General features: G+C 42.5%; 1 protein-coding gene and 1 long non-coding RNA gene across 4 annotated transcripts in view; one reads left to right on the top strand and one right to left on the bottom strand.

The window, feature by feature from the left end:
* Positions 1–16621, top strand: part of RAD51B (RAD51 paralog B) — a 351970-nt gene extending 335349 nt beyond the window's left edge. The window contains exons 11-12 of the mRNA XM_081851645.1: positions 15794–15873; positions 16494–16621. Coding sequence (XP_081707771.1) covers positions 15794–15849 — 56 coding nt within the window. The 3' untranslated portion in view covers positions 15850–15873; positions 16494–16621. The remainder of the gene's footprint in view (positions 1–15793; positions 15874–16493) is intronic.
* The window catches only part of LOC309336291, a 95668-nt gene that overhangs the window by 37797 nt on the left and 32810 nt on the right, over positions 1–25061 (bottom strand). The window lies entirely within an intron of this gene.

Here is a 25061-nt window from a genome sequence, read left to right as displayed (position 1 = left end):
CCTGGATTCCATTCCCCGCCCAACAGTATCTCCCTTCCCCACTGCTCCCTTTATCATCTCCTGCATGTAATCCTCTGAATAGGAGCACCATCCTGACATGAACAATTCCACAGAATAGTTGGTCTTTGCTATAACACTTGGTAATAAATATCTGAAGTATTAAAATCGAACAGTGCAATCCTAAAACCCACACACCATTGCTGGTGGTGCTGTGTGTGTGTGTGAGAGAGAGAGAGACAGAGAGACAGAGAGAGACAGAGAGAGACAAAGAGACTCTGCTGGCCTCCATCCGTGGAGAAATGTGCTGTCCAGGACACTCTGCTGTGGCACGGCCCCCCGTTTCCCCTGATCAGGCATGAAGCTATTGCCGGTGGATCTCTTGCTAATGGTGGCCAGTGGAAAACTCCAGAACAGGGCATTTTGGGTGGGGCACTGGTAGTTTTGGATCAACTGGATCCACCCATTGATCCACCCAGGGATCAGATTCTCAGGCTGCTGCCCAGGCTGACATTAGAACTGCTCTTCCCATAACACTGGGAGAGAACAGAAAGATGGTTTGAGAAAGAAGTCATTGGCACTGGCAATTCTTGTAATTCAGGCTCGCCTGCAGTAATTAACCATAAGTAAAGTGTGTTTCTCCTGTCTTCAGTGAGATGTGCAGAGCCTTAAACCATCAAGCAAACTATGACCGCTGACCTGAAAGCCCTTCTCCCTGATTAATCCCAAATGTGTGTAGACTCTTGGCTGTGGTCACTCAGAGGTGAGAGGCATTCTGCAGATTTGACAATTTTGCTCCATCCAAAGGGGAAATCTGAGCCTGAGTTCTATGCAGCAGACACCAAGTCTGACAATTAGATTTTTCATCTCAGTTCCCTCTACAACTACTCCAGTGTTAAGGGAGACAATTAGTCCTTCATATCAGCTCACGGAAAATTTTATACCAAATACATTTCCTTTTCTCAGTAGGACTTATTCAAGCATTACCGAAAAGAAGATGAACAAGGTTAGAAACATTCTAAAATGCAAGATAAAGTTACAAATCTAAAGTATTTACTACTGATGCAGAGCTGAGAAACCCTAATAAAATTAGAATTAGCTGAAGCAACAAGGCTAGGATGCAAGCGTAAGGTGATATGGGCCTCCCAAAAGAGTGATCGATGCTGAAAGGTGAAGACATTTATATCCCTTTTTCCTTTCAATGAGATTTTCTTTCTCAGTTATCAAATAAAAACAAGACTATACTCCACAAAATATTCAACTACTGTACAGTACATGAAAAAAATGCATACACCGCAATTTCTGCCATTATTTTGACTAAACATAATCTACTATCATGAAAACAAAATAAAATTAGTAACGTCTAATAAAACTATATCAAATGCAAACAATTGCTATTTTTAAAAAACATATCTGGACAGAAGTTACAGCAACATACTATCAAAACCTAAATTATACAAGAATGTGTTGTCTTCAGAGCAAATGCTATTTTCAACTCTGATACTTGTGCTCAGATGTGAACCAAACTTCTTTATTTAACTAACCTACAAAGCTGGATTGATAAAAGTCAGACCAATTCAAGGTTTTCTTTTTATAACAAGAGACATAACCATATTGGTTCCAGATAGGCAATGTACCAGTCTGGTATGCAAGTCTGGCCTCTCTCCAAAGGACATCACAAAGATAGAGGTGCCTTTTATTATCATTTTAATAAGTTTAATTGTGTTGCACTGGGGTAAGGAAAATTTACTGTCTGGCCTGTTCCAACGTCTCTGGAACTAACCAAAATGGGTGCAGAAGCGAGGCCCACAACATAGAAGTGTATATGTTCATTTATATGTATAGGTGCACCCATAGGGCTAATTACTGTAATTCAATCAGACATACCATATCATGCAAGAGGGAAAAATAAAGCTACATTTCAAGTATCGCCAGAAACATATGCCTGAATAATTACAATAGACAGACTTTTGTTCATCTGCAATCTTTTTCCTCTGACCTATAAGAACAGACTTTTGTGTACATGGATGACAAAGTGAACTTTGGAGAAACAGATCTTGCTCCTAAGAGAATATGCATTTGCAGTTGGGGTCTGAAGTCTATGCCTCGGCTCAGTATACCTGAAGGAGCATCTCCACCCCCATTGTTCTGCCCGGACACTGAGGTCCAGCTCCGAGGGCCTTCTGGCGGTTCCCTCCCTGTGAGAAGTGAGGTCACAGGGAACCAGGCAGAGGGCCTTCTTGGTGGTGGCACCCGCCCTGTGGAACGCCCTCCCATCAGATGTCAAGGAAATAAACAACTATCTGACCTTTAGAAGACATCTGAAGGCAGCCCTGTTTAGGGAAGTTTTTAATGTTTGATGTTTTATCATGTTTTTAATATTCTGTTGGGAGCCACCCAGAGTGGCTGGGGAAACCCAGCCAGATGGGCGAGGTATAAATAAATCTATTATTATTATTATTATTATTATTATTATTATTATTATTCCAGCATGCCTTCCTATGCCAATCAAGAGCCTCCCTCAAGTTAGAAGGAAAGAGATAAAAGGCTAAGGGGTGTAAAATATCAGAAACAGACCTGAGGACTTCTTAAGAAGCCCACACATGCTTTTACTTGCTCCACCTTTGAACCCTCCCACCACCATTACCCAACCAACCAAAGAAGATCCTGAAATCTGCCTAGAGTAGCAGCAGGTTTATGCAACTGGCCAAGGGTGGTGAGTGGGATAGAAATATGTTGATAAATAGAAGTGACAGGAAAAAGAGTGTGGGTGTGCATAATTTGGCCTCACCCACTGTGGCCTCCCCCATCCAGCACGCAGTCCCTGAGCGAATGGAACCGCCAGTTGCAAAAAGATTGCCCACCGCCAATTCAATTTATTATTCTTTTAAATTGTATTTTGTACTGTTATAGTGTAATTGAAGTCATTGAATTATTTATGCTTTATTACGTTTTTATAGCTTGAATTATATAAGATGCTTTAATTTATTTAGAAGATTGTAACACACATTTTTTTAATTAAAAAAATTGTGGTGCATGGTCTGAAATGCATATTTGCATAGTTATTATAATGAACGTGCTTTTGACCATCAAAGAAGATACACGTTAGTGGCTTATCTTGGGTGTGAGCCAGGCATATCATGAGCGACTATTTTGTGCAATAATTAAATCAGGTACTTAGGCTTGGTGAGGAAACAAGCCTGTGAATTAGGTTTGTAAGCATGGAGGAACATCTGTGTCAGAGTTCATGTATACATTGTTAGTTTTTATACAGGCTGGGTGAGGCCATCTATATAGGAAGGATTAAGGAATATCATCCTCTATTAAATTACCTCAGGAAAGTCTTTCTGTTTGTATATGTCTCTGCCTCACCCTCCTCTGTCAGTTGGAGAGGATATGAAGGCAGGCCTGTGGTGGCTGCACCCTCACCTCCAGCACATGGAAAAACAAACACAGCCATTCTTCTGTTTGTTGTTTTAGCGCAAGGCGCTCTCCTTCCATAACAAAACCCATTTCCCTACAGGCAGCAGGCTAAGACTTGTTTGCTTATTATTCTGTCAAGGAAAAGGAGTCTTCACAAGGAGCAGTCTTCAAGCATCAATATCCTGTTGATAAACAGAAAAAGAAGGAGGATATTTTCCAGCTGTCCTTGTACAAACACCTCTTGCCAAGTCTAGCCTAGCTTTTGTTAGTCCATGGTTTGTGAAGCTCTAACTCCTTGCAGATTGAACATTAAATGCATTCTGGGGCAGCATTTCTTTCTCAGGGGGTACTACAGGGCTTCACGCCCCTCAAACATGTCTGCTTGAAACATTTTTATATTCGTAGTTAGCTAATGAAGCGACGGCCCATATATAACATAATGTGAATATTCTCACTTGACTATGGACAGGTTGTTATCGTGACTTGCATTGCTTAAAAACAGCGTAACCTTTTCCTGTACCTGCGTGAAGGCTTAAAGGTAAAGGTAAAGGTAAAGGGACCCCTGACCGTTAGGTCCAGTCGCAGATGATTCTGGGGTTCCGGCGCTCATCTCGCTGACCACTAGTCTTGCTAGCTAGGGATGATGGGAACTGTAGTCCAAAAGCAGCTGGAGACCCAAGTTTGGGAAACACTGGACTAGATGACCCTTGGGTTCCTTCCAACTATGATTCTATTTCTGCTTGCTCCTTATGTGAGCACAACATAACCATTTTGCCTCTGGTGGTCCACAGTACCAAAGGGAAAAAAACCTTTCCATTGATTGCTACATGCTCAGTTTGAATGAGATATTCTCTCAAGATTTCTACAGGTAATGTGGGAGGTTATGTGGAAGACTGTAATCACAATTACACAGGTCAGGCTTTTTATTTTGTTTTGTTTAAAGTTAATACTGAGGTCTTGCACAAGACCACTGTATCACTTGTACACTCTTATGCAATACCTCATTATTAAAAAATAAACTAAAGAAATGGATCTCCCACACACCATTTTGCCCACTGTGAAACAGAACTGGCTAGGTAAGACTGGTGAAATTTGCACTTGCACAATTGCTGCGATTCCCCCGGCCCCCAATGAAGGTACACAGAGGTATAGAAGTATCTGTGCAGAACATGAAAAGGTAATGCAGTGTGAGAAATAAGTGATTATTGGGAGGGAAGGGAGGGGACAGAAAAACATAACTCAGATACCTTCCTTCAAACTCCACCTACTGGTGTGGGCAGTACGTAATGGGTTAGCAACGGATATTATGACTTTTTAAAGTGGAGTATGCAGAAGGATTTGTTTGTTTGTTTGAATTTATATATCGTGCTTCACCTGGAAGTCTCAGGTTCACAAGAAAGATCATAATATATAAAATTAAAATAAAAACAATAACCCAATAATACCCTCCAAAAAGAGCCACATTTTAAAAGGGTATAGGATGTTGATCAGGTCAACCAAAAGCCTGGTTAAAAAGGAATGTTTTTGCCTGGCGCCTAAAGGTGTGTAATGAAGGCGCCAGGCAAACTTCCCTGGGGAGAGCATTCCACAAACAGGGAGCCACTGCATTCTCATGTTGCCACCCTCTGGATCTCTTGAGGAGGAGGCACACAAAAGAGGGCCTAAGAGGATGGGCTCAGGGTCCAGGTGGGTACATATGAAATGGGTTAGGAATGAAGGGTTGCATCCAGCATTCCTCTCACACAACAGGAACTTCCTCTTCCTCTTCCTCTCCTCTCCCTATACATCTCCAAAATTGGTTCCATGGGGTCCTCCCATCCTCTGGAGCAGATTTGAGGGAATACTAAGGGGGAGGGGGAAGAGATAGAAGTTACACTGTGCAAAAAGATGTTTGTTGCACAACTGGAACAGGAGTATTGGATACGGCCCATAGGAAGCTGCCTTATACAGAGTCAGACCACTGGTCCATCTAGCTCACTGCTGTCTACACTGACTGGCAGAAGCTCGACTGGGTTTCAGACAGGAGTTTTTCCCAAAACCTAGGACTTTCGGCATACAGAGCAGATGCTCTGCCACTGAGCTGTGCCAACAAAGCACAGAAGAGTCTCCTATGACTGAACACAATCCACTTGGATGAGAAGAGGAGGAATGAGTGCTCTTGCACACAGAGGCATTTTGAAGCAGAGGCTCAGTCCACATCTCCATAACCCACAATCAACTTGTAGTCTGGCTGTGGCTGGTCAGAGCAGACGAGAAGGCTTAGCAACCATGAGTCTCAACTGGTTGTGGTAGCACCAAAGCCCTGGACAGGTACTTCCTTTCGTGCTGCTTATCTTTTATTGGTGCTGCCTGGATTCCCTCAAGCAGTGAGGAGGCAGTATTGAAGCCATGTGCTTCTTGAATAATCCTTTCAGGAATGTTGAAGAAGGACATTTGCCTTTGTTCATGTGAGTGCATCTTCAGTTTCCCCGGCAACAGCAGCCAGAGATGCTATCTCTTTCTGAAGCTATTTTCCCTGGTGCACACTACTCCCAGCAAAGAGCCCTCCAGTCTCTTGTGTCTGGCCAACATATGGAGAATTATTAGGCTGCCCCCTGGAAAAACAGCTCATTTAGCACTTGAAAGTCAAGCTGCTGTAGCCTGAAAGCTGCTCTTTGCTGCAGTAAAGAGCGGGGCGGGGGGGGATGAGAATTCTGAAACACTCAGCAGCGAAATACTTTGCAGAGGCCACCACAGAGCCTGCTTTCCCACAAGGCTGCCTCCAAAGCCTGCAGCCTCTGGATAGCTTCCATCCCAAATGTATGTCACATTTCCTTCCAATGAAAGCCAAATATTTACATTAATCTGGGGTCACTCAGAGGCCATGCTGCTATCACGAGTTGGAAGAGACTGTAGTAAACCAAAGAGAAGGGGCGGGGGAGGGGGGGCTTGGTGGATGGATTAACAGAGGTCTCTAAAGTAAATCATGGAGCCGTGGGTTCTCTGCTTTAACTGTACTGTGTCAGTAAACAGAAATGCCATAGGCCAACAGGGTGAATTCAACCTGAGATACAGGCAACGCATCATATTTTGGGTGAACAAATCTATATATGGTAGGAGTGACGTGGGAGCCACGTACAGCAGACACACAGGGAGAAACTTGTCCTTTCAGAACAGGTCATGCTTGAGCCTGTTTACCTATTGTATTATATTTAACTGATTGTTTAAGATTGTGAATATCTTTTTGTGTTTTTTGTCAAATAAATTGCATATCATAAATAGTTTTATATACTCAGCTTTGGGATTAATGGGAGAGGTTCAATTATTTCTTCCTGCTGGTGCAATGGAAATCCATTTCAGCAACCGGGATTCTGGTTTTTCTTCTCCCCCTCCCCTCCAGCATACCCCCAAAATCTGCTCCAGAGGGTCTCCCAACCCTCAAAAGCAGATTTTGGGAGTGCCTGGATGGCTGCAGGGCAGATGCAAAGAAAGAGAAGCCTTGATGTGCAAGCGTCCAACGCCACTTTCTTGATTACCTCTTGAGTGCATTGTGTGTTGTGTCATGCAGTGATTAAAACAGAGTGCAGTGGTACCTCAGGTTACATACGCTTCAGGTTACATACGCTTCAGGTTACATACGCTTCAGGTTACAGACTCTGCTAACCCAGAAAAAGTGCTTCAGGTTCAGAACTTTGCTTCAGGATGAGAACAGAAATTGTGCTCAGGCAGCACGGCAGCAGCAGGAGGCCCCATTGGCTAAAGTGGTGATTCAGGTTAAGAACAGTTTCAGGTTAAGTACGGACCTCTGGAATGAATTAAGTACTTAACCTGAGGTACCACTGTATGTGTTTTGCCAGAATTGTTAAGACCTATTCCTCTCCTGGCTAAATTTTCTCACCATCTTTGAATCTGTCTTTCTTGGAGAAAGAAGGATTCCACATTGGCACCTTGTATGGTTGACTTTTATCCATGGTGCCCAAGAAACTGAGGTGCCCAAGAAACTGCCATTGTGCCGCATGACCTGCTGGACCTGGTTACACTATCCTGGCATGGAATTTGGGCAGAAATATATTTTGACATTCATGGTTGTCCACAGCAGCTTTCCCTATCTGTGTACGAGGGCTGGCATGGGTTCTACTGTCATTCCTTGACACAGAAGGTCTACCTATATCATCCTTCACCAACCTGGTGCCCTCCAGGTATTTTGAGCCACAACTCCAGTGCTGTCTGCAGCCGATAAGCGTTGTAGTCCAAAAGAGCTGGAGGGTACAAGGTTGGCAAAGGCTAGCCCACATCATTGGCAGCACCTTCTTTTTAGCTTGACATCCCACATCCAGTTCTGTCGGGTTCATTAGAGCAGAGCCATGTTTCACTTGCAAATGTTATGCAATTTTAGACTTTCTGCCCTACTTTACTACTAGTGTCACACAGATTTATAACCTCTTTGATTTCCACCTCTATGTAATTAATGAATCTCCCTCCCTGCCCTTTTCCCTACTGTTTCATGACTCATTTTATGCTCTACTGGTGCTTAGCAGTTGATATGCTGTAGAAGTAATACTACTCTGCTGCTAAATAACAATATATTGTTTCATCTCCCCACTTTCCTGAGCAGTGAGGAGTTATCCAATCTGATAACTCAAATGGAAGATGGGCTATAAATCTTAATGACAAATAATTAAATAAAGTCAAAGGTGGTTGGCTGCCTTTTGGATAAGAGATCCATAGATTCACAGACATTTCTGTGAAGTTTGGTTGTACATGGAGTAAGCACTCCTACAAACAACAAATCTCCTGCCCTTAATCAGATCCCCCAAGAGACATTCCAGCAGCACCTCAATATGCTTTTATAGATCACGGCTAACTCTTAGCTCTCCCTTCCAACTATCTACAAAACACAGTTCTATTGTTTGCTTCACAGACACACCTATACCAACTAGCCTGTACCTTTAGTTGGGATGGGTAAGAAGATGAGTTGTCTTCCTTACATTCTAGGAGACTCTTCAGCTATGTCAGACCTAGCAATCCTAGGCCTTTTATGAGTTATTTCCAAAAAGTAACGAAAGATGTGGCTGGCACAGCTTGCTCACTGACCATAAAGGAACATTAAACATTCATTCTGACCCCGTAACCATCTTCCATCCAGACCCCAGACTCCTTAATAGTTATCAGATAGCAAGTGCAACAATGCATTCTTTTAAAGCTGTTGCTTTCCTGTCACTACTGTTGGTGTTTAGTCATGTACAGTATACTGTATATGGACTCCTTGATCCCAAGAAAATATCAAAATGTTCCTTTGGGAGGATATTATTCCAAATATAAGAACTTCCTGCAATAACAACCTCTTCCAGGTTTTTATTTCTTAACCCCTTCAGAACTCTTTCAGTGTCTGTTTTGAGTCACTAGATGCTTGCTACAAATAGAGAACTTGGATCATCTCAGCCCATCCAAAATCTATCTTTCTTTCTTTCTTTCTTTCTTTCTTTCTTTCTTTCTTTCTTTCTTTCTTTCTTTCTGTGCTTAGTTGTCCTGTGGTGAAAACAGTTCAGGAAAGGAACTCTGGTTATGCAGGACATCCTCCTTCCTTTGCTTGTGATGCACTTCAATATCACACTTCAATCTATACCTGCCTTTTTCTTTCTTTTCTTTTTTTACAAAAAGGAAGCCCAAATCTGAGGCATATTCATGAGTTAACAACAAGTAGTAATTATATAAACCAAAAGATAAGTTGGTTGGGAGGTACAGAACAAGCAAACCGCAACATGATTTTTTATTTAAAAAAAACAAAATAATCCAGGGCATTTGGACCCCTGAGCTATGCTGGAAAGTGAGGCTAAGCATACAGTTAGCTAATCTGTCTGGAGTGGGTTTATCCAAACCCATTCCAAAAAAAGAAATATGAAAATTGATCAACTTTAAAAAAAACAGCTGTGAATGACTGTTGAGGGAGAGGAATGGAGGGCAGGGCTCATAAGCTCAGTGGGGGGAAGCACTGGGGAATTGCCCATTGCCTCGTTCTTCCTGTCCCACGGACACACCCTCCCGGGGAGAATGCTATACAGCATTCCCTCTGCAGTTTGCCAGATGACCAAGGGCTCAGTTTGGTCTGGTTCTCAAAAAGAATGCATTGGCCAGAACATGTCACTATAGCCGTGAAATAACTTGGCTGCCCAGCTTTGTTATCTGTTTGGCGAGATATCGCTGACATCTGTCTGAGGTTTCTGTGAGTACCAAAACACTCAAGAAGCACATACAGCAGCAGATGAAACCTTGGAATCTATCCAGCAACCTTAATGTGGCTGAGAGGGTTTTATATTGTGTACATGTCCTCCATATATCAGACGTTTCCAGACATGGCAAGGCTGTGCTGCTTTCTGTTGCTTTTCCATGCAGGCAGCTGTGCAGCGACCCAAATGACTACAAGCAGGTTTTCAATATCCCGTCTGCACAGCCAAAGAAGGGTTCTTGAGTTTAGAGCAAAGGGAAGTTCTGAAAACTTGCTGCCTAAGCACTCATTAATCTCTTGCATTTGCCTAACTGGCAGTGGCTACACCCATCCTTTCCCAATCCCCACATGTGTTTCAAGACTGCACTTGCTGCGGTCCAGCTGCTGCAATCTAATTGTAGTTCAGTAAAGGAGTGTTCAGACAACACCCACACTGAACATGAGAGAGCCATGCACCTGCAACACTGATGTTCTTGTCAGCCACACATTTGGCATTTGTGCAAAGGAGCCCTATATGCTTGCAGAACACATAGGTGTTCCTCCACACAACCAGGAACTCTGGCTAACCCTGCTTTTCACCCTGTGTGGCTGTGTATGTATATATGGAGGGCTCATTCACTAATAAAATTGTGTGTTCTGTCAGGAACAGCAGGGGGGAAATTCCAATGGGTATATAAGAATTTCCACTAATTGTTAATATTATAAATAGCCTGGACGTAGGTAGCAGATACTCCATCTGGATTTCACTGAGTGACCAGAATGGGATAGGCTTTCTGGGCCACTGTCAAATAAAACTCTATATACGTAGGTTTAGAATATTATAATGAAGAGGTGGGGGATCTTTTTGGCACCCTGGGCCACAACCTTATCAGGATCAGCGCCATGGACCAAATTTGACAAGTGGCAGCAAGCAAAACTTGCTAAAACAAGTTCCACCCCCCTCCATTTTAGCAGGACTTTTGATGCAAATCCCTTCCAGAATCAGGAAGGGGGTTGCATTGAATGCTGCTGAACTAAGCAGGATTTAACCCTTGCTTATCAGCTGATGGCACACAAACAGCTCTTGCTTCCCTGGGAATAGGTCACTGGTCACTGCAATCAAGCTGGTCATGATGTAGGGGAATTTCTGCCTGGGCGGGAACTCAGCATGACTCAGATTACCTCATTAGCCTTTGGAGGGAAATATCTTTCACTGAAGAGTATATGTTCTTGAAGTGCAGCCAGCCATTTCAGCTCCTTTCCTGTTTATACATAGTGTGTGCCAAATTACACATACATCCTGTGTTAACCCATTGAAGGCAGTTGCTTTGGGCCTTACTCAGGAGTTTTCCTGTACTTTCGCCGCAGAGTGGTCCAAATACCATCCTTGTTCACACGTTCATGGTGTTTTCTTTTATATTAATTAGTCTGGCATTGATATCAACTTCTAGTCCCCTATAAGCATGGGGGGGATCCACTGTTCCTCCTTTTTGCTTTAATCTGCACCTAACACTGTGTTGCCACTATTGTAGCGTTGTTGTTGTTTTGTCCTGGGACAAAAGGTAACTGCATAATGAAAAAACAAATGTGTTCATGCAGCATGATATCCAGGCCCCTACCACCCTGATTGTGAGGGCCAATGAATATGTGTCCAGAGGCAACTAGTGCACATAAGTAGGTAACTGGACTCAGGAGGACCAAACTACACAATATGTGAACTGCATCTTGGCGGGAGGTGGGGGGTGGAGAGAATTAATTAGAATAAAGGAAGAAATCCAGTTAGGACCAGAGCACAGGTGGTGGTGGCTTTAAAATGTAAACCTCTCCCCACTTCCCCCATCTTCCCTCCTAGGGCAAACAGCAGATTTGGGGAGCCATTTTCAGCAGGAGCACAGTGCAGGGGTAATGGGTTAAACACTCCCTCCTCCACTGGTGTCATGATGCCAATCCAGCTACAAGCCCGCTGATGGCTGGTTAAACCACACAGAGAGACAGCCCTTAACGTAGCATGTTTGGAATTTCCCCTAGGTGTGTAAATGTCACTTACTTGTCATACCACATGGCACAAATGGTTTCTGGTATTAAAAAAAAAATTCCAACTGCTATAGTAACATGTTATTCCTGCATTATTAAGACGACCACAGCCCACCAGCCTTGTAGTGTGATCCTGTAGGACCCGACCAGCCCTCTTGCTTTTGTAGTTCCAGGTAGCAGAAACAGAAGGCTTGTGAAGCCCATGGTCAGCCACCACACATGGAGGGTGATGGTATTCAGCTTGGATGGCCTGCTAACTGGCAACAGACCCCACTGCTGGCGGGTGCTGCTGCCAGTGGTCTGTCTGCCAGCTACAGGCAGGCGGGCTTCAGAGAAGAAGCAAGTTGTATCAAGTTTTCCTGGATCAGGAAGCATGGGGAGCTACCTTATACAAAGTCAGACTACGTGTCCATCTAACCCGGTATTAGCTGAGGAGAAGCCGCTCTCCAGGGACCCAGGCCTTTCCTATCACCTGCTGCCCATTCCTTTTTGGTTGGAGATGGCAGGGATTCAACCTGGAACCTTTTAAGTGCAAAGCATGTGCTCTGCCACTTTGGCTGGGGTCCCTCCCTTTAAAAGAAGTATGTTGCAAGGGGCTCACAAAAGTCTCTCACCCAGTTTATTGACCAGGTCCACACCTGCTTAGTTTCAGTGTTACTGCAGCACAGTTCCTGTTGTTGAGCCCCGATTAGTTCAGCAGCCTTAGCAACAACCTTATGTTGAACTCTCTTTTTTAAAGCAATGCCTTAGCAGACCAGGGAGAGCCTGCGCCTTATCCATTAATCTGTTTCCTCAGCCTTTCCAGCACAGCATGTCACCAACTATGAAAAGCAAGCATGCATACTCAACTCTCTCACACACCCCAGTAATGATAAACTAATACTCTTCTTGATTACAGCTCATTATTTAAGCTTCATAAAACACTCAGCCAATGTATTATTATTAAGAGAATAATGCAATAATTAATACGGGGGTTAATTGTTATTCCATGCTAGTGCTTTCCCAGGAAGTGGATGTTATCTCTCAGGGCCCACACTGCAAATTCCAGACTGATGTTTCCTTGAGAGAGTTCCTAGCACAATAACTTGCAACAGGCCAAAGGTTGCTCTAATTTACTGCACAAGATTTGTTAAGAGCACAGCTGGCACAGGATGAGACAGCATCACCTCATCCCTGTACAGGCCTCCCTTGGACGCTTCTGTACAATCTTTTTCCTGTGTTCCAAAATTCACCCCTTATGTGCTGCCAAAGATAAGACCAATGAGTATTCATGTGCATGTATAGATGAGACGAGAGTGGGTATCTTATTGCAGTTGGGTTACCGTCTATAATCTTAACTATTAAAACAGAGTGATTTCAGTTTACCTGTTTCCATGTGCTGGGCAAATCTTACCACCCACAATCAGAATGAGCTCTATGAGCAACAATCTCCCCCTAATGGCTACCAAACATGGGTGGGCAGGAGGCCCACTGGTGGTACGCCCAATGGTGGAGGCCAGCAAAAAGCCCCACAATAGGGATTCTCAGGGTGGGATCAAACCAGTCCACTGGACCCTGAGCCAATCTCCCTATTATCATGCAACAGCATCCAGTTCCAATATGGACCTGATATTTGTGCCAGCCTGGAATTTGCACAGGGATCAGGTCTGATCATTATCCCCTCCTTCAATTGCAGCAGGCATGAGCAATTGTGGGTGTGGCAGTGGATCCACAAAGACCCAGCAACAGGGTGGGGTTTTTAACTGTGCCCTTAGGGAATCAAAATTCCCACTGGCTGGCTGTTGCTTTAATTAAGCTTGCAATGTGTCTGAGAAATCATAAGTGCCCTATCTCCTTCCAGTGTAACTGGAACTGCAGGGTCCCTCCGCCAATCTTACACTGGTCACACAAGCAGCCTCTGAGCTCTTAAACAAATAAACAGTGGTGCCATAAGAAGAAGCCTTTGGGACAGAAGTCCAGGGCACCCACTCTGAAGAATGAGCAGAAAGGCCCCCAAATGGAGTCATTTTGAACTCACAGCTGTCCATGGAGGCACAGGTCTATTCTGTGTCCAGGGCATCTGTCTACCAGAGACCCTACCTACCCGCAGACTATCTCGCCAGAGTGGTGCATGCTCTGGTTATCTCCCGCTTGGACTACTGCAATGCACTCTACATGGAGCAGCTGGACTGGTGACTGGGAGTGGCCGCCAAGACCATATAACAACGGTCCTAAAAGACCTACATTGGCTCCCGAGCACAATTCAAAGTGTTGGTGCTGACCTTTAAAGCCCTAAACGGCCTCTGCCCAGTGTACCTGAAGGAGTGTCTCCACCCCCATCGTTCTGCCCGGACACTGAGGTCCAGCTCCGAGAGCCTTCTGGCGGTTCCCTCACTGTGAGAAGTGAGGTTACAGAGAACCAGGCAGAGGGCCTTCTCGGTAGTGGCACTTGCCCTGTGGAACGCCCTCCCATCAGATGTCAGGGAAATAAACAACTATCTGACTTTTAGAAGACAGCTGAAGGCAGCTCTGTTTAGGGAAGCTTTTAATGTTTTATTAGTTATTGTGTTTCTAATATCCTGTTGGAAGCCACCTTGAGTGGCTTGGGAGGCCTGGCCAGATGGCTGGGGTATAAGTAATAAATTATTATTATTATTATTATTATTATTATTATTATTATTATTACAGTGCTGGCTTTCCACATTTTGTTTTATTTATTTTATCTAACAAAATTTATATACTGCTTGAGTATAGGAAAACCTCTAAGCAGTTTACAAAACTACCTAACTAACTAAAAAACCCATTTTGAATAACATAGGACGCCCATTGGTCCATCTGGCTCAGCAGTGATCAGTGACTGGAAGTGGCTCTCCAGGGATTCAGACTGGGGACTTTCCCAGCCCTGCCTGAAAATGCTGGGGTTTGAACTGTGACCTTCTGCATGGCAAAGCAGGTCCTCTGCCACTGAGCTATGGCCTTCCACACATTATCGTCTCAAAGGGGGTGTGGCATAATACCCTTAAGTCCAGAATCTAACACTACCTAAGTGCACTAATGTGAAAAAGAAGCCAAAGAGCACAAATGAATTGGACCTTAGAATTAGCTAGTTCCTTCCTGTAATCATAGCAGTTAAATTTGCAACTTACAAAGTTTACTATCTATAGGATGCCATTCTACTATGCAGAAATTTGTGACATATTTAATTTTCCCTCCTGGTGGGCTTTTTATTAACTTGATGCATCTTAGCACCTCCATTGATATCACTTAAAACATAAAAGGGGATTCCAGCCAGTTGCTATTTTGGGGTGAGATTCAGCCACATACCACCAAATTTAGGTTGTGCAGTTACGATTGTTTGGGAGGTATTGTGAAATGAATCAGTTACCCTCAAAGATCAGACTTTTGCAAAAAGAAAAGTAATAGGAAAATGCACTGGAAACTGTGGGGTAAAACTGGCTTTGATGCAGCAGCATCTAACCTTCCCTAACCTGCTCAATAAACAAGTTGTCTGGAAATACCCAATGAAATTATGTTGTAGTATTACATCAGCACGAATATGAATATACTTTTAAAGGAGCCTCTCCAAACTAAATAGAGGCACTCTTTGCAACTTGTGCTTTGCTAACCCATGAAGCTTTTCCTTTTCCTGTTACATCCCTTCCTAAGCTTCTTCATAAAAAGAGGGAGTAGAATACCTTTTACAGATAGGTAGCCGTGTTGGTTTGCCATAGTCAAAACAAAACAAATTCCTTCCAGTAGCACCTTAAAGACCAACTAAGTCAGTTCTTGGTATGAGCTTTCGTGTGCATGCACACTTCTTCAGATACACACTGTATATACTTCAGATATACTTCAGTGTATCTGAAGAAGTGTGCATGCACACGAAAGCTCATACCAAGAACTGACTTAGTTGGTCTTTAAGGTGCTACTGGAAGGAATTTGTTTTGTTTAGAATACCTTTGTAAGTCCCTTTTCTCATACCAAGAAACACTGCCTGGTAAACTCACCCTCAGTAGAGTGTCCATTTGGAAGGTTTGTTTTTAATTTGTCCTGTAAGTTACATTGAGTGGCTCAATTTTTGAGCTAGAATGGTGGTGTGTAATTGTCCTTAGTACATAACAAATAATAATTACATAACAAACAACCAAATAACAAAAGTATTTTCTTCTCTGACAGTGGCACTCTTAGGGTCAAGTACAGCACAGAATCTGCTACCTGCTCTCTGGAGATGATACATTGGGAGAGAGAGGAAGAAGGTAACCTTGACTCTCATGTTGTTGACACTTCATAAAAATTAAGTATTTTGTTAAGAGGTTATCTTCCTCTGCAGGATAAAATTTTAAAGTCTCACAGGTATAAGGCTCATTGTCGCTCCAGTATTTAGTAGGCCTAGTAGGACTAGGAAGCCAGAGCAGTAGCCAAAAGATTAAGCATGGGAAAATGGATATTGTCAAGGTTTGTTTTGCTTAACGGGAACTGCATAACAAAGAAGATAAGGATACTCCACAGATGTTTGTGAAGATTATAAAGTCTGAATAGAATCCTAGAGTTAAAGATTATATAATTATCATTGTTATTAACAGTGTTGCGAATGGATAAAGGCAAGAGGAATAAGTTACAATGGAGGAAATATGATTTATGATTATATGGATAGATAACTATAACTGGATATTTTTTTCGTTCTATCTCCACTTTCTTCCACAACAACAAATATAGACACTGCTATGAATAGCATAAAAAAGTCATTTCCAGAACTATGCTATACTGATGTGAGGAAGAAAGTAAGTAGGCTGCTCTTTGGCTGACTTTAAACCAGGCCAGCTGCATTTTGTTTTGTTTTTTGGTTGCATGTGTGATTTTTCTCTCTTTTCTTAAGGTCAGCCTCAATGCTCAATGAATAAGCAATTGTAAATCTGTACAAATTTTAATGGATGCAAACCATATTAGCAATGGCTTTAGAGAGGTTTTCTGAAGGGCAAAAACATTCCACCCTCATTCATCACGAAGGTAAGAGCTAGTTCAGATGCTCATCATTCTCGGGACTAGATGTGTGGTAGGGTGTCGGATGTGCATATTTGCTTGACTTTGATGGATGCAATGTTGCATATGACGTGTGGCATACATTCATATGCAAATGACTCCTTTACCCTTTTTTCTAAGATCAGGCACATAAGCCACACCACACACTATATGCATGGTGGAGAGGATACATATATGCTTACAGGCTTTCCAGAGTGATGAGCATGTAAAATGCCTTTTACTTACTAAGCACCCCATTTTGAAAGTTTTGGCAAAACATGCAACCCAATTTAACTATGAAAGGAATGCTGGGTGCACCCCTGTAATCTGTTGTGATATGGAGCTCATTTGTACAGTTGTTGTTTTTTAAGATAAATGCTGGAAGCAAGCGTATGCATGCAATGTGCAACATTATCACCATGGAATCAATGAAGAATTCACTCAAGTTAATGCCACTGTATTCCATTAGAGGCAGCATTAGGCTTGATTGCCTCATGTGTTTCAGGTAATCCTATTCATGGTTATCTGGCTGGATATACCAAGTGAAGAGGAACCCCCCCCCCCCCAAGTTCCCTATGCAAGTTACACATAAGTTCCCCTTTCTGCAAGTAAAAGATGTCCAGACAGTACATGCTCATTTTGTTGCTCGCTCTTCCTCTTTCAGTGGAAGCTCTTACATAGGGAGGAAGAAAGTGTGGTCTGTTAACCAGATATGCTTCATATGTGCACCAATATGGAGAAGTACATAGGGGAGTCGTAGCACAATATATTTGACTACAGGCCCTTATTTGCACAATTCAGTCTCTGTATACTAAGGGTACTATTAGAATATGGCCCAGGGGCTTTAAGCATGTCCAGGGTCTTTTGCATTGGTCCCAGGACTCCTTTCACCCTCCTCCTTAATTTTGTTAAAACGTATTTAAAAATACCTTTATCTACAGGGATGTTGGGCATGCTCCAAAGCACAGTGCCAGTGAAACCCCAGCCACTCACCATCTTAATGTGCTCAGAGACCCAAATCTGCATCTATACATCAGCATTTGCAAATACTATGTAGATTTGTCTCATGTGCTGAGACATTGCCCTGAGTTATTTAAGTATCAAGCACTGCATGCAGATTATGTGGACTGATGGGCTGCTGGGATGTTGCAGTTTGGGTACTTAAGCGTTTGGGAAATGACAAACTTCAGAGAGACAAGATGAGGATTAAAGAAAAAAACCGAACATACATGCTTCCCAACACTATCACCATTTTAAGAAAAATGTTTCAAATTAAGCTCTTCGTCATACAAACAAGCCCTAATATCGATCCCCATAAAATTCATTCATGTTTTCCTAAATTTAGTATTTAACAGTGATATTAATACTATGATGAGTAGCCAAAAAGGAAACCATTCAGATCAATAGCTGACAATAAAGCTTAGTAGGCTGAAATGACTTGGGAGGCTTGCAGTAAAATCCACCAACTGGATAGCTCAGTTAGTTAGTGTGTGGTGCTGATAATGCCAAGGTTGCAGGTTCGATCTCCATATGGGACAGCTGCATATTTCTGCATTGCAGGGGGGTGGACTAGATGATCCTAAGGGTCCTTCCAAGTCTACAATTCTATGATTCTGTGATCTTCTTGATAAATGGGGGTATTATATGACGCGGCTTTGTATTAAGTCAGACTACAGAATCATCTATCCCAGCATGTCTATTTAACTAGCAGTGGCTCTACAAGGCCCAATATAGTTTTAAATGGCAATGCCAAGGATTAAACATGAGAATTTCCAAGGCAAAGCATGCTTGCTACCAACAAGCAATGGCTAGGAAAATAAAACATAAGTTTCATCCACACACAAAATCAAAGTGCGTTAGTTCGGGGATAAATAGCTAAACAGCAGCACAGAGAAGACTCTGGGAGTAGAGTCAATCATGTGAGCACAAATATGTCAGCAATGTGACATTGCTGCAAAATGTCAAATATTATTTTGGGTCCTATTAGTAGACACAAAAGATCTAGGTCTAGGACACTGGAAACAACTGGGGCTTTGTATTCTTTAGGCCTGAGATGGAGTAATGTCTCACGTCAAGCTTCACTTAAAAGAGAAAGACATAAGTCAGTCTTCCCCAACTTGTAGTTTTGGACTACAAGTCCCATTAGCCCTAGCTAACACGGTTCGTTGAAGTCCAAGAATTCTGGCCAGAGAAGATACACTGGAAAGTAGAACATCCTGTAAAAGGTATAGATTCCACCATATATCCGGAACTGGAAATTACTGGCCTATGGAAAGCCTGCTGTTGGTGACGGTGATGGAATACATTGCTTAGGAAAGTTCTCAAGTTACCGACTGGCATTTATGAGAAGTTAAGCATCAGTGAGAGATAGCTTAAGTTGTTGCAAACATTGCTTCACCATAGAAGCTTGAACTAATTTGCTCTCGAGATTTCTTCAAGTCCTGTGATGGTGATGCTGTGATTCTGATAAGGATTTACATGTTCAGAATCAGCACATGATGCAGCACTTATGGAACTCAAAATACAGATGGTGGGAGAACATATTTGAATGCTTCTATGTGTAAAAAAAATCTCCTGCAGCTAGAAATCATATTCCAATGGAAAAGGCTAGTTTTGGATTCTTTCCCCTGGCATGTTGTATATAGAAGGATTGATCCAAATTGTTAGTTTAACTTAAATTCCATTGACGTCTTGGGAAACTACAGTATGTCATGATTAACTTGCCCCATTGATTTTAAGGGCACTTAAAATCAACTAATTTAGCTTGGGTCCAACTTGGAGAGTTTTATTTTACAAAGGCATAGTACTTACACAATTACACAATTTCCCCTCTTCCATTCTGAAGTGGTGCAAAGCCACTGTCTAGAACAACCAGCATTCTGATTTGATCAGCAGATTGGTCAATTGTTAACCTGACTACACTGGGCCATTTAAACTAGATAATTTGTTGTCATTAAGTTAATAAGAGTGGAGGGCAGTTGTTTTTGATTGTTGGATATATTTTAAGTAACTATGGGTTAAGTAAGGTTGGTTTTTGGTTTTCCCCACATAACACAATCCTGCTGTTACTAAGCTTTTACAAGCTGTAGTTAGAGATGAAACGAACAATTCAGGTAAAATAATATCTTCCCCGTGTTCTTTTCAAACTTTCAGCTTCAGAATGTTCCCTTTATATTTGTGGCTGGGTTCTTGCTGGAAAGGAAAAGCTCCTAACTGTTCTAATGGCAATTTCAAACTGATCAGAAAACATGGGAAACCCATTTGAGAAAGTGTTTTGAGAAGATCTCTATATTTTATTAAAGTTAAGTACATCAGCCCTGCTGACTCAAACCAAAGGCCCTTGTATCCTCTTCTCACAGTGGCCAACCTAGATTCAGGTAGGTAGCCATGTTGGTCTGACACAGTCGAAATATGTAAATAAAATAACTGTCCAGTAGCACCTTAGAGACCAACTAAGTTTGTTCTTGGTATAAGCTTTCGTGTGCATGCACACCTCTTCAGATACACCAAAACAGAAGTCACCAGACCCTTATATATAGTGGGAGGGGAGGATGGGGTGGGGTTTTTCTCAGGAGGGTAGTAGGAGATGGGTGATTGACTCAATGGGTATGGTAAACCTGTTAATGACTGTTAACTGCAATTAGTCCTACAGGAAAAAGCAAGGGATAGTATGCAGATGATTAGCATATATAATGAGACAGGAATCCAATATCTCTATTAAGACCATGTCTCTCCATAGTTTTCAGTTTAGTGATAAGTTGTAATTCAACAACTTCTCTTTCAAGTCTGTTTCTGAAATTCTTTTGTAATAAGACAGCTGCTTTGAGATCCTGTATTGAATGTCCTGGGAGATTGAAGTGTTCTCCTACTGGCTTCTCGTGTCTTGTGATTCCTGATGTCAGTGGCCAACCTGACGTCTATGGAAAACCCACCTGAAAGACTTGAGCACAACACTTTCCCTATTCGAATTCTTCAGCAACTGTTATTTATGAATATACTGTCACCAATACTGGGGGAAGGACACTTAGCCAGGGTGAAGAGTAGCTGTTGGCAGCCTTATCCTTTGTGAATTCGTCTAATCCCATTTTAAAGCTGTCCATGTTGGTGGCCACCACACCATCTTGTGGCAGCCAATTATTCAGTTTCAGTATGTGCTGCCTCTTGTCCTGTCCTGAATCTTGCAATACTCAGCTTCCTTGGAGCACCCTGATCCTGGTATTATGAGAGAGGGAGTTTATTAATATTGAAGTTTAGGGTATTTTCAGGTCACTTTTCCAGGTCCAAGTGACTGAAGGATGCATGTAATGTCCTTATCTTCTTTGGGCTATTTATTCAGTCTTTCCTCTTTTTGTCTTAGCTGCAGCTGCTGTTGATTCCTCTATACCTCTCTTCTGAATGAAGGACAATAAACCCATTTATTTCCCTTTGGTACATCTCTGCCCTTATCTTACCTCCACTTCTGAATTAGTTCCTCTGCAAGAGGGAATTCCTTCGCCTGAATTAATTGAATATCCTTTTGTTGATCTACTGCCATAGGAACCAGAGTGCGCTTTGTAAAAAATCCACTTGAGTACATTTTGTTACGCAAACAGCTCTGGACACAGCATTGTCAGGATCATTTAGAAGACACCGGAGCAAAGATATTCCTTCCTCCTCCCCTGCCTTCGGGAATTGCTGCTCACACTGTAGACACTCCACAGAACTGATTGCAGACCTTGAGCTGCTCTGTTTATATGACTTGTTCAGTCTCCAATTGCTCATTGGTCCAGTCATTTGGAAAGCTGCATGGAGCTGTCCCACAGGGAATTAGAACATGGTGTCATTTTAGTCTCTGCCTTTCCCAGCCTGATGTCTGTTTGTTTTTATTTTCTTTGCCACAACATCTGTCCCACATCGTGGAGAGATTTCACAATTTGGAACTTGCAGCAAATACTGACACAGGATCAACAAGCTCCAGAAGTTTGCTATTAGCTGCTGCTTTTTTTTTTCTCTTGCAAAGGACACTGGGTCAACTACTTGTTCTCTATGGATCTCAAACTGTCTGTATTTATTTTACTGTTCATTATAGGGCCATGTTGGAATATGCAAACAAACCATCATCTCTACTGCAGATGCCCTATTTCCATGTGTGGATTCCATTTAGGGTCCAAATTAGAATTTCCATTGGATCTCAAATAAAACGGATTTCAGGTTTCGTAAATTGAGTGCTGTTGAGCTCTGTAGCAACATTTTAGCGGCAAATCCCTATATCCAGCCTAGTGTGAAGCTGTTATTCCATCAACCACTGTCTGTGTTTATGAGGCCTAGCTTCTAGGAAAGGGTTTATGTTTGCCTCAACACCCCTACATTCCCACAGCCAAGTCCCAGACACTTTGGGGCCCCTGTGAAAAGAATGGAAGAAACTGGAGCTTTTGATTTTATAGGTGACAAAGGACAGAGCTGAGTAACTGCATGTACAGTGGGACCTGTGAATAATGTGGCTTTTGGCAAACGTTCAGCTGAAAGAAGGGCTTAAATCAGTATTTATTTTCAAGTGTGTTCAGAACATAAAAACACTTAAAAGTTACTGTTAATTGTCCTGGATTAGAATAGTTATACACAGTGCTCAAATTACTGAGGGAGCAGGAAGAAAGGGGGTGTTAATTAAATCCACAACCCCTGTCCTAAACTCCCACCAATTTTAGCCAAACTGTATCCACTCCGTAGCCTTGTAAAAATTGCAGTTAACAGAAAGGAAGAGGCCAGCTCCTCCCTTGCTCGCCTCTGATTCGAAAATTGGATATACAGATTAAGAGGCTGGGTTTTTCTTTATTACTCAAACTCATTTTTGATTCAGCCATATTTGCAACTATTTGAGGGCAAGTGTTCATGTTCTGTATTCACAGACAAAACTGGAATTGGAAAGGTACATCTCCTAACTAGCAGATAATGGTGGTATAGCTGTTGCTGAAGTATAAACATGGCCTTCAAGGTACTTTGCTAGCTGATGCAGCTCCTTCTCCAAAGACTCAAAGTGTTATTTGGAGAAGGGGCTACAGGAGAAAAAACAGCTGGGGAAGCTGCAAGGGGAAGACAATCTTCCCTCCAGATGTTGCTAAACTACTGCTCTTGTCATACTTGCCCATTGGTCACGCTTGCCAGGGTTGATGGGACTCGTAGTTCAGCAACATCTAAAGGGCCAAAGGTTGCCCGCACCAGGTTTAATCACTTCTTCACCTCTCCACCACTTCCTCCCTGCAAACTACCAACTCCTGATGCCACATTGCTGCAGAAAAGCAGAGGTGAGCATTTGCATACATGAATTGGTCAACCTAAATTCCCTTTGACTCCATGGTTTCCTTGAGGTATCACAGGGCACGTGGGAGCTCAGAATAAAAACCTTCATTTCTCTTTCTCCTGATGAGCCCTTATTTATTAAGTAATAACCCTCACTATTTTTGAGGGGGTCAAACGAGATGATATTATTAGCTCCGTATCTATGCTCTAAAGTGCAGGATTGTTTTTGTTACACAAATTGCAAGCACAGAAGGCCTGATTCAGATCAGGAAGCTAGCATGGCAGCTTGCCCATTGCCAAGGACCTGACTTGGCCCACCCCCTTTCTGCATGCTAACAATTAGGATGGGGGGGGGACTCCCATTTGCTATTTTCCCCTTACACAAATTGCAATCACAGATGTGCCAATCTGATTGGGACCAGTGTGGGAGGAAAACTGTTAACCCCCCCCCAAAAAAAACCCCATTTATTATTTTTGTTGATGTTGTTGCTGTTATATGCTGCTCCATGTCTAAACTGACTTATAAGCTGTTTACAAAATATAAAAGGCAAATATACTAATTATAATCTATGATTAAAACATACCATAAAAAGCAGTATCATAAAAATAATACAACAGCAAAAACAGGAGATCCAGGTCAAGGGATCGGGAAATGCTGGTATAAACAGATGTGTCTTCAAGAGCTGGTGGAATGCCAATACAGATTCTCAAATCTCAAATGTCAACAGGGAGGACATTCTATAGATCCTGTACAATCAATAAGAAAGCCTGCCTTTGCATTACAAGTCAGTAATCATTGAGCTGCAGCATGACTGATCTTATAATGCTCTTATAGGGCTATAGATAGGAAGTCAGTGTTTCCAATAACCTGGCCCAGTGTTGTTTAGGGTGCTATATGTAAGTAACATATTGGGTCTTCTCAAGATACAGTGTACTTAAGGGCATGGCTATGAAGTTAACGTATCATCTAGCTTGGCCCTCAGTGTACCCAATGGAATTCTAAAGATAGGTCCAAGTGACCTCTCTATTCATACGCCCAACTGTTTTAGAAACTATCCTGATATAACTTACTGGATTGTGTGTTTCTTTTTGGCATGGCCACACTGTTTGCTGTTTCTTTCCTATCAGCAGTTATGTCCTGGAAGCCAGTAACTTAATTTATCGGAAGAGGTGTGTGGAATCTCAAGCCTGCTTGGCAGCCTCACTCACTGACCTTAGCAAACTAAGGCTCTGGTGAATCAAGAGTGATGGCAGCTGCGTATTAACTAGTTCCCACCTTCTAACAAAAAGGTGCTGCCCTTGTGTGCCTCCTCAGCCATAGCACCGTGGGAGAGAGCTGTGTCTCACTCAGCTAAGCCTGCACCTACTAAGCAGGCAGGATCCCATTGCTGGGCTAGAAGGGAGGGAAGATAAGTGTTTTAATGTATTTTTAATCTTTTGTTGGAAGCCACCCAGAGTGGCTGAGGAAACCCAGCCCAGAGTATTAATAATAAATTTATTATTATTATTATGTTAGGGGAATGTGACTATGAACACACAATACACGCAAAGCACATTCCTCTCCCCCCACCCCAAAATCCTAAGAACTGTAGTTTGTCAATGGTGGTAGGATTTGTAGATCTGTGAGGAGCAAACTACAGTTCCCATAATTGTTGGAGAAGGGAAAGGTGTTTTAAATGTATGGTGTGTGCATGGTTTGTGTTTTCCTCACTCCAGCAGCCCACCTCAAGTTTGTAATGCATGGTCTGGGAACCCACATGCCAATAGATCCACAGTCAGTTAGTTGCACTGGGAACCTTGTGTGATGCATTTGTGTGAGTTGCTTTCCCTTGTAGGGACAATAAATTGCATACTGAATTTTCAACATTAAGGGACACAAGGAATGAAGCGGAACAGAGGACTCAGTGGCCCTCTTCTCTCCCTCTAATCACTCTTCTCCCTTCTTGCCACTATTGCTACTGCTTCCAAGAGAGGGGTTTCTTTAAAGAAGCCTATGTGTGCATCAGCACTGATGCAGGTAGTAATATCTGAATGTTTAAAAGAAAGTGACAGGGCAGCATTTATATATGCATGTCTTCCCACCTCTTCCACCCCCTTGTCAGTTTCATCAGAGAGTGGGGATGGTGAAGGTAATGCCAGAGGGTCAGGC

Source organism: Podarcis erhardii (assembly GCF_964252035.2).
Source record: "Podarcis erhardii genome assembly, chromosome: 1".
Classification (NCBI taxonomy): Eukaryota; Metazoa; Chordata; class Lepidosauria; order Squamata; family Lacertidae; genus Podarcis; species Podarcis erhardii.
The sequence above is the reverse complement of the archived record's forward strand: the minus strand, read 5'-3'. Positions and strand labels throughout refer to the sequence as shown.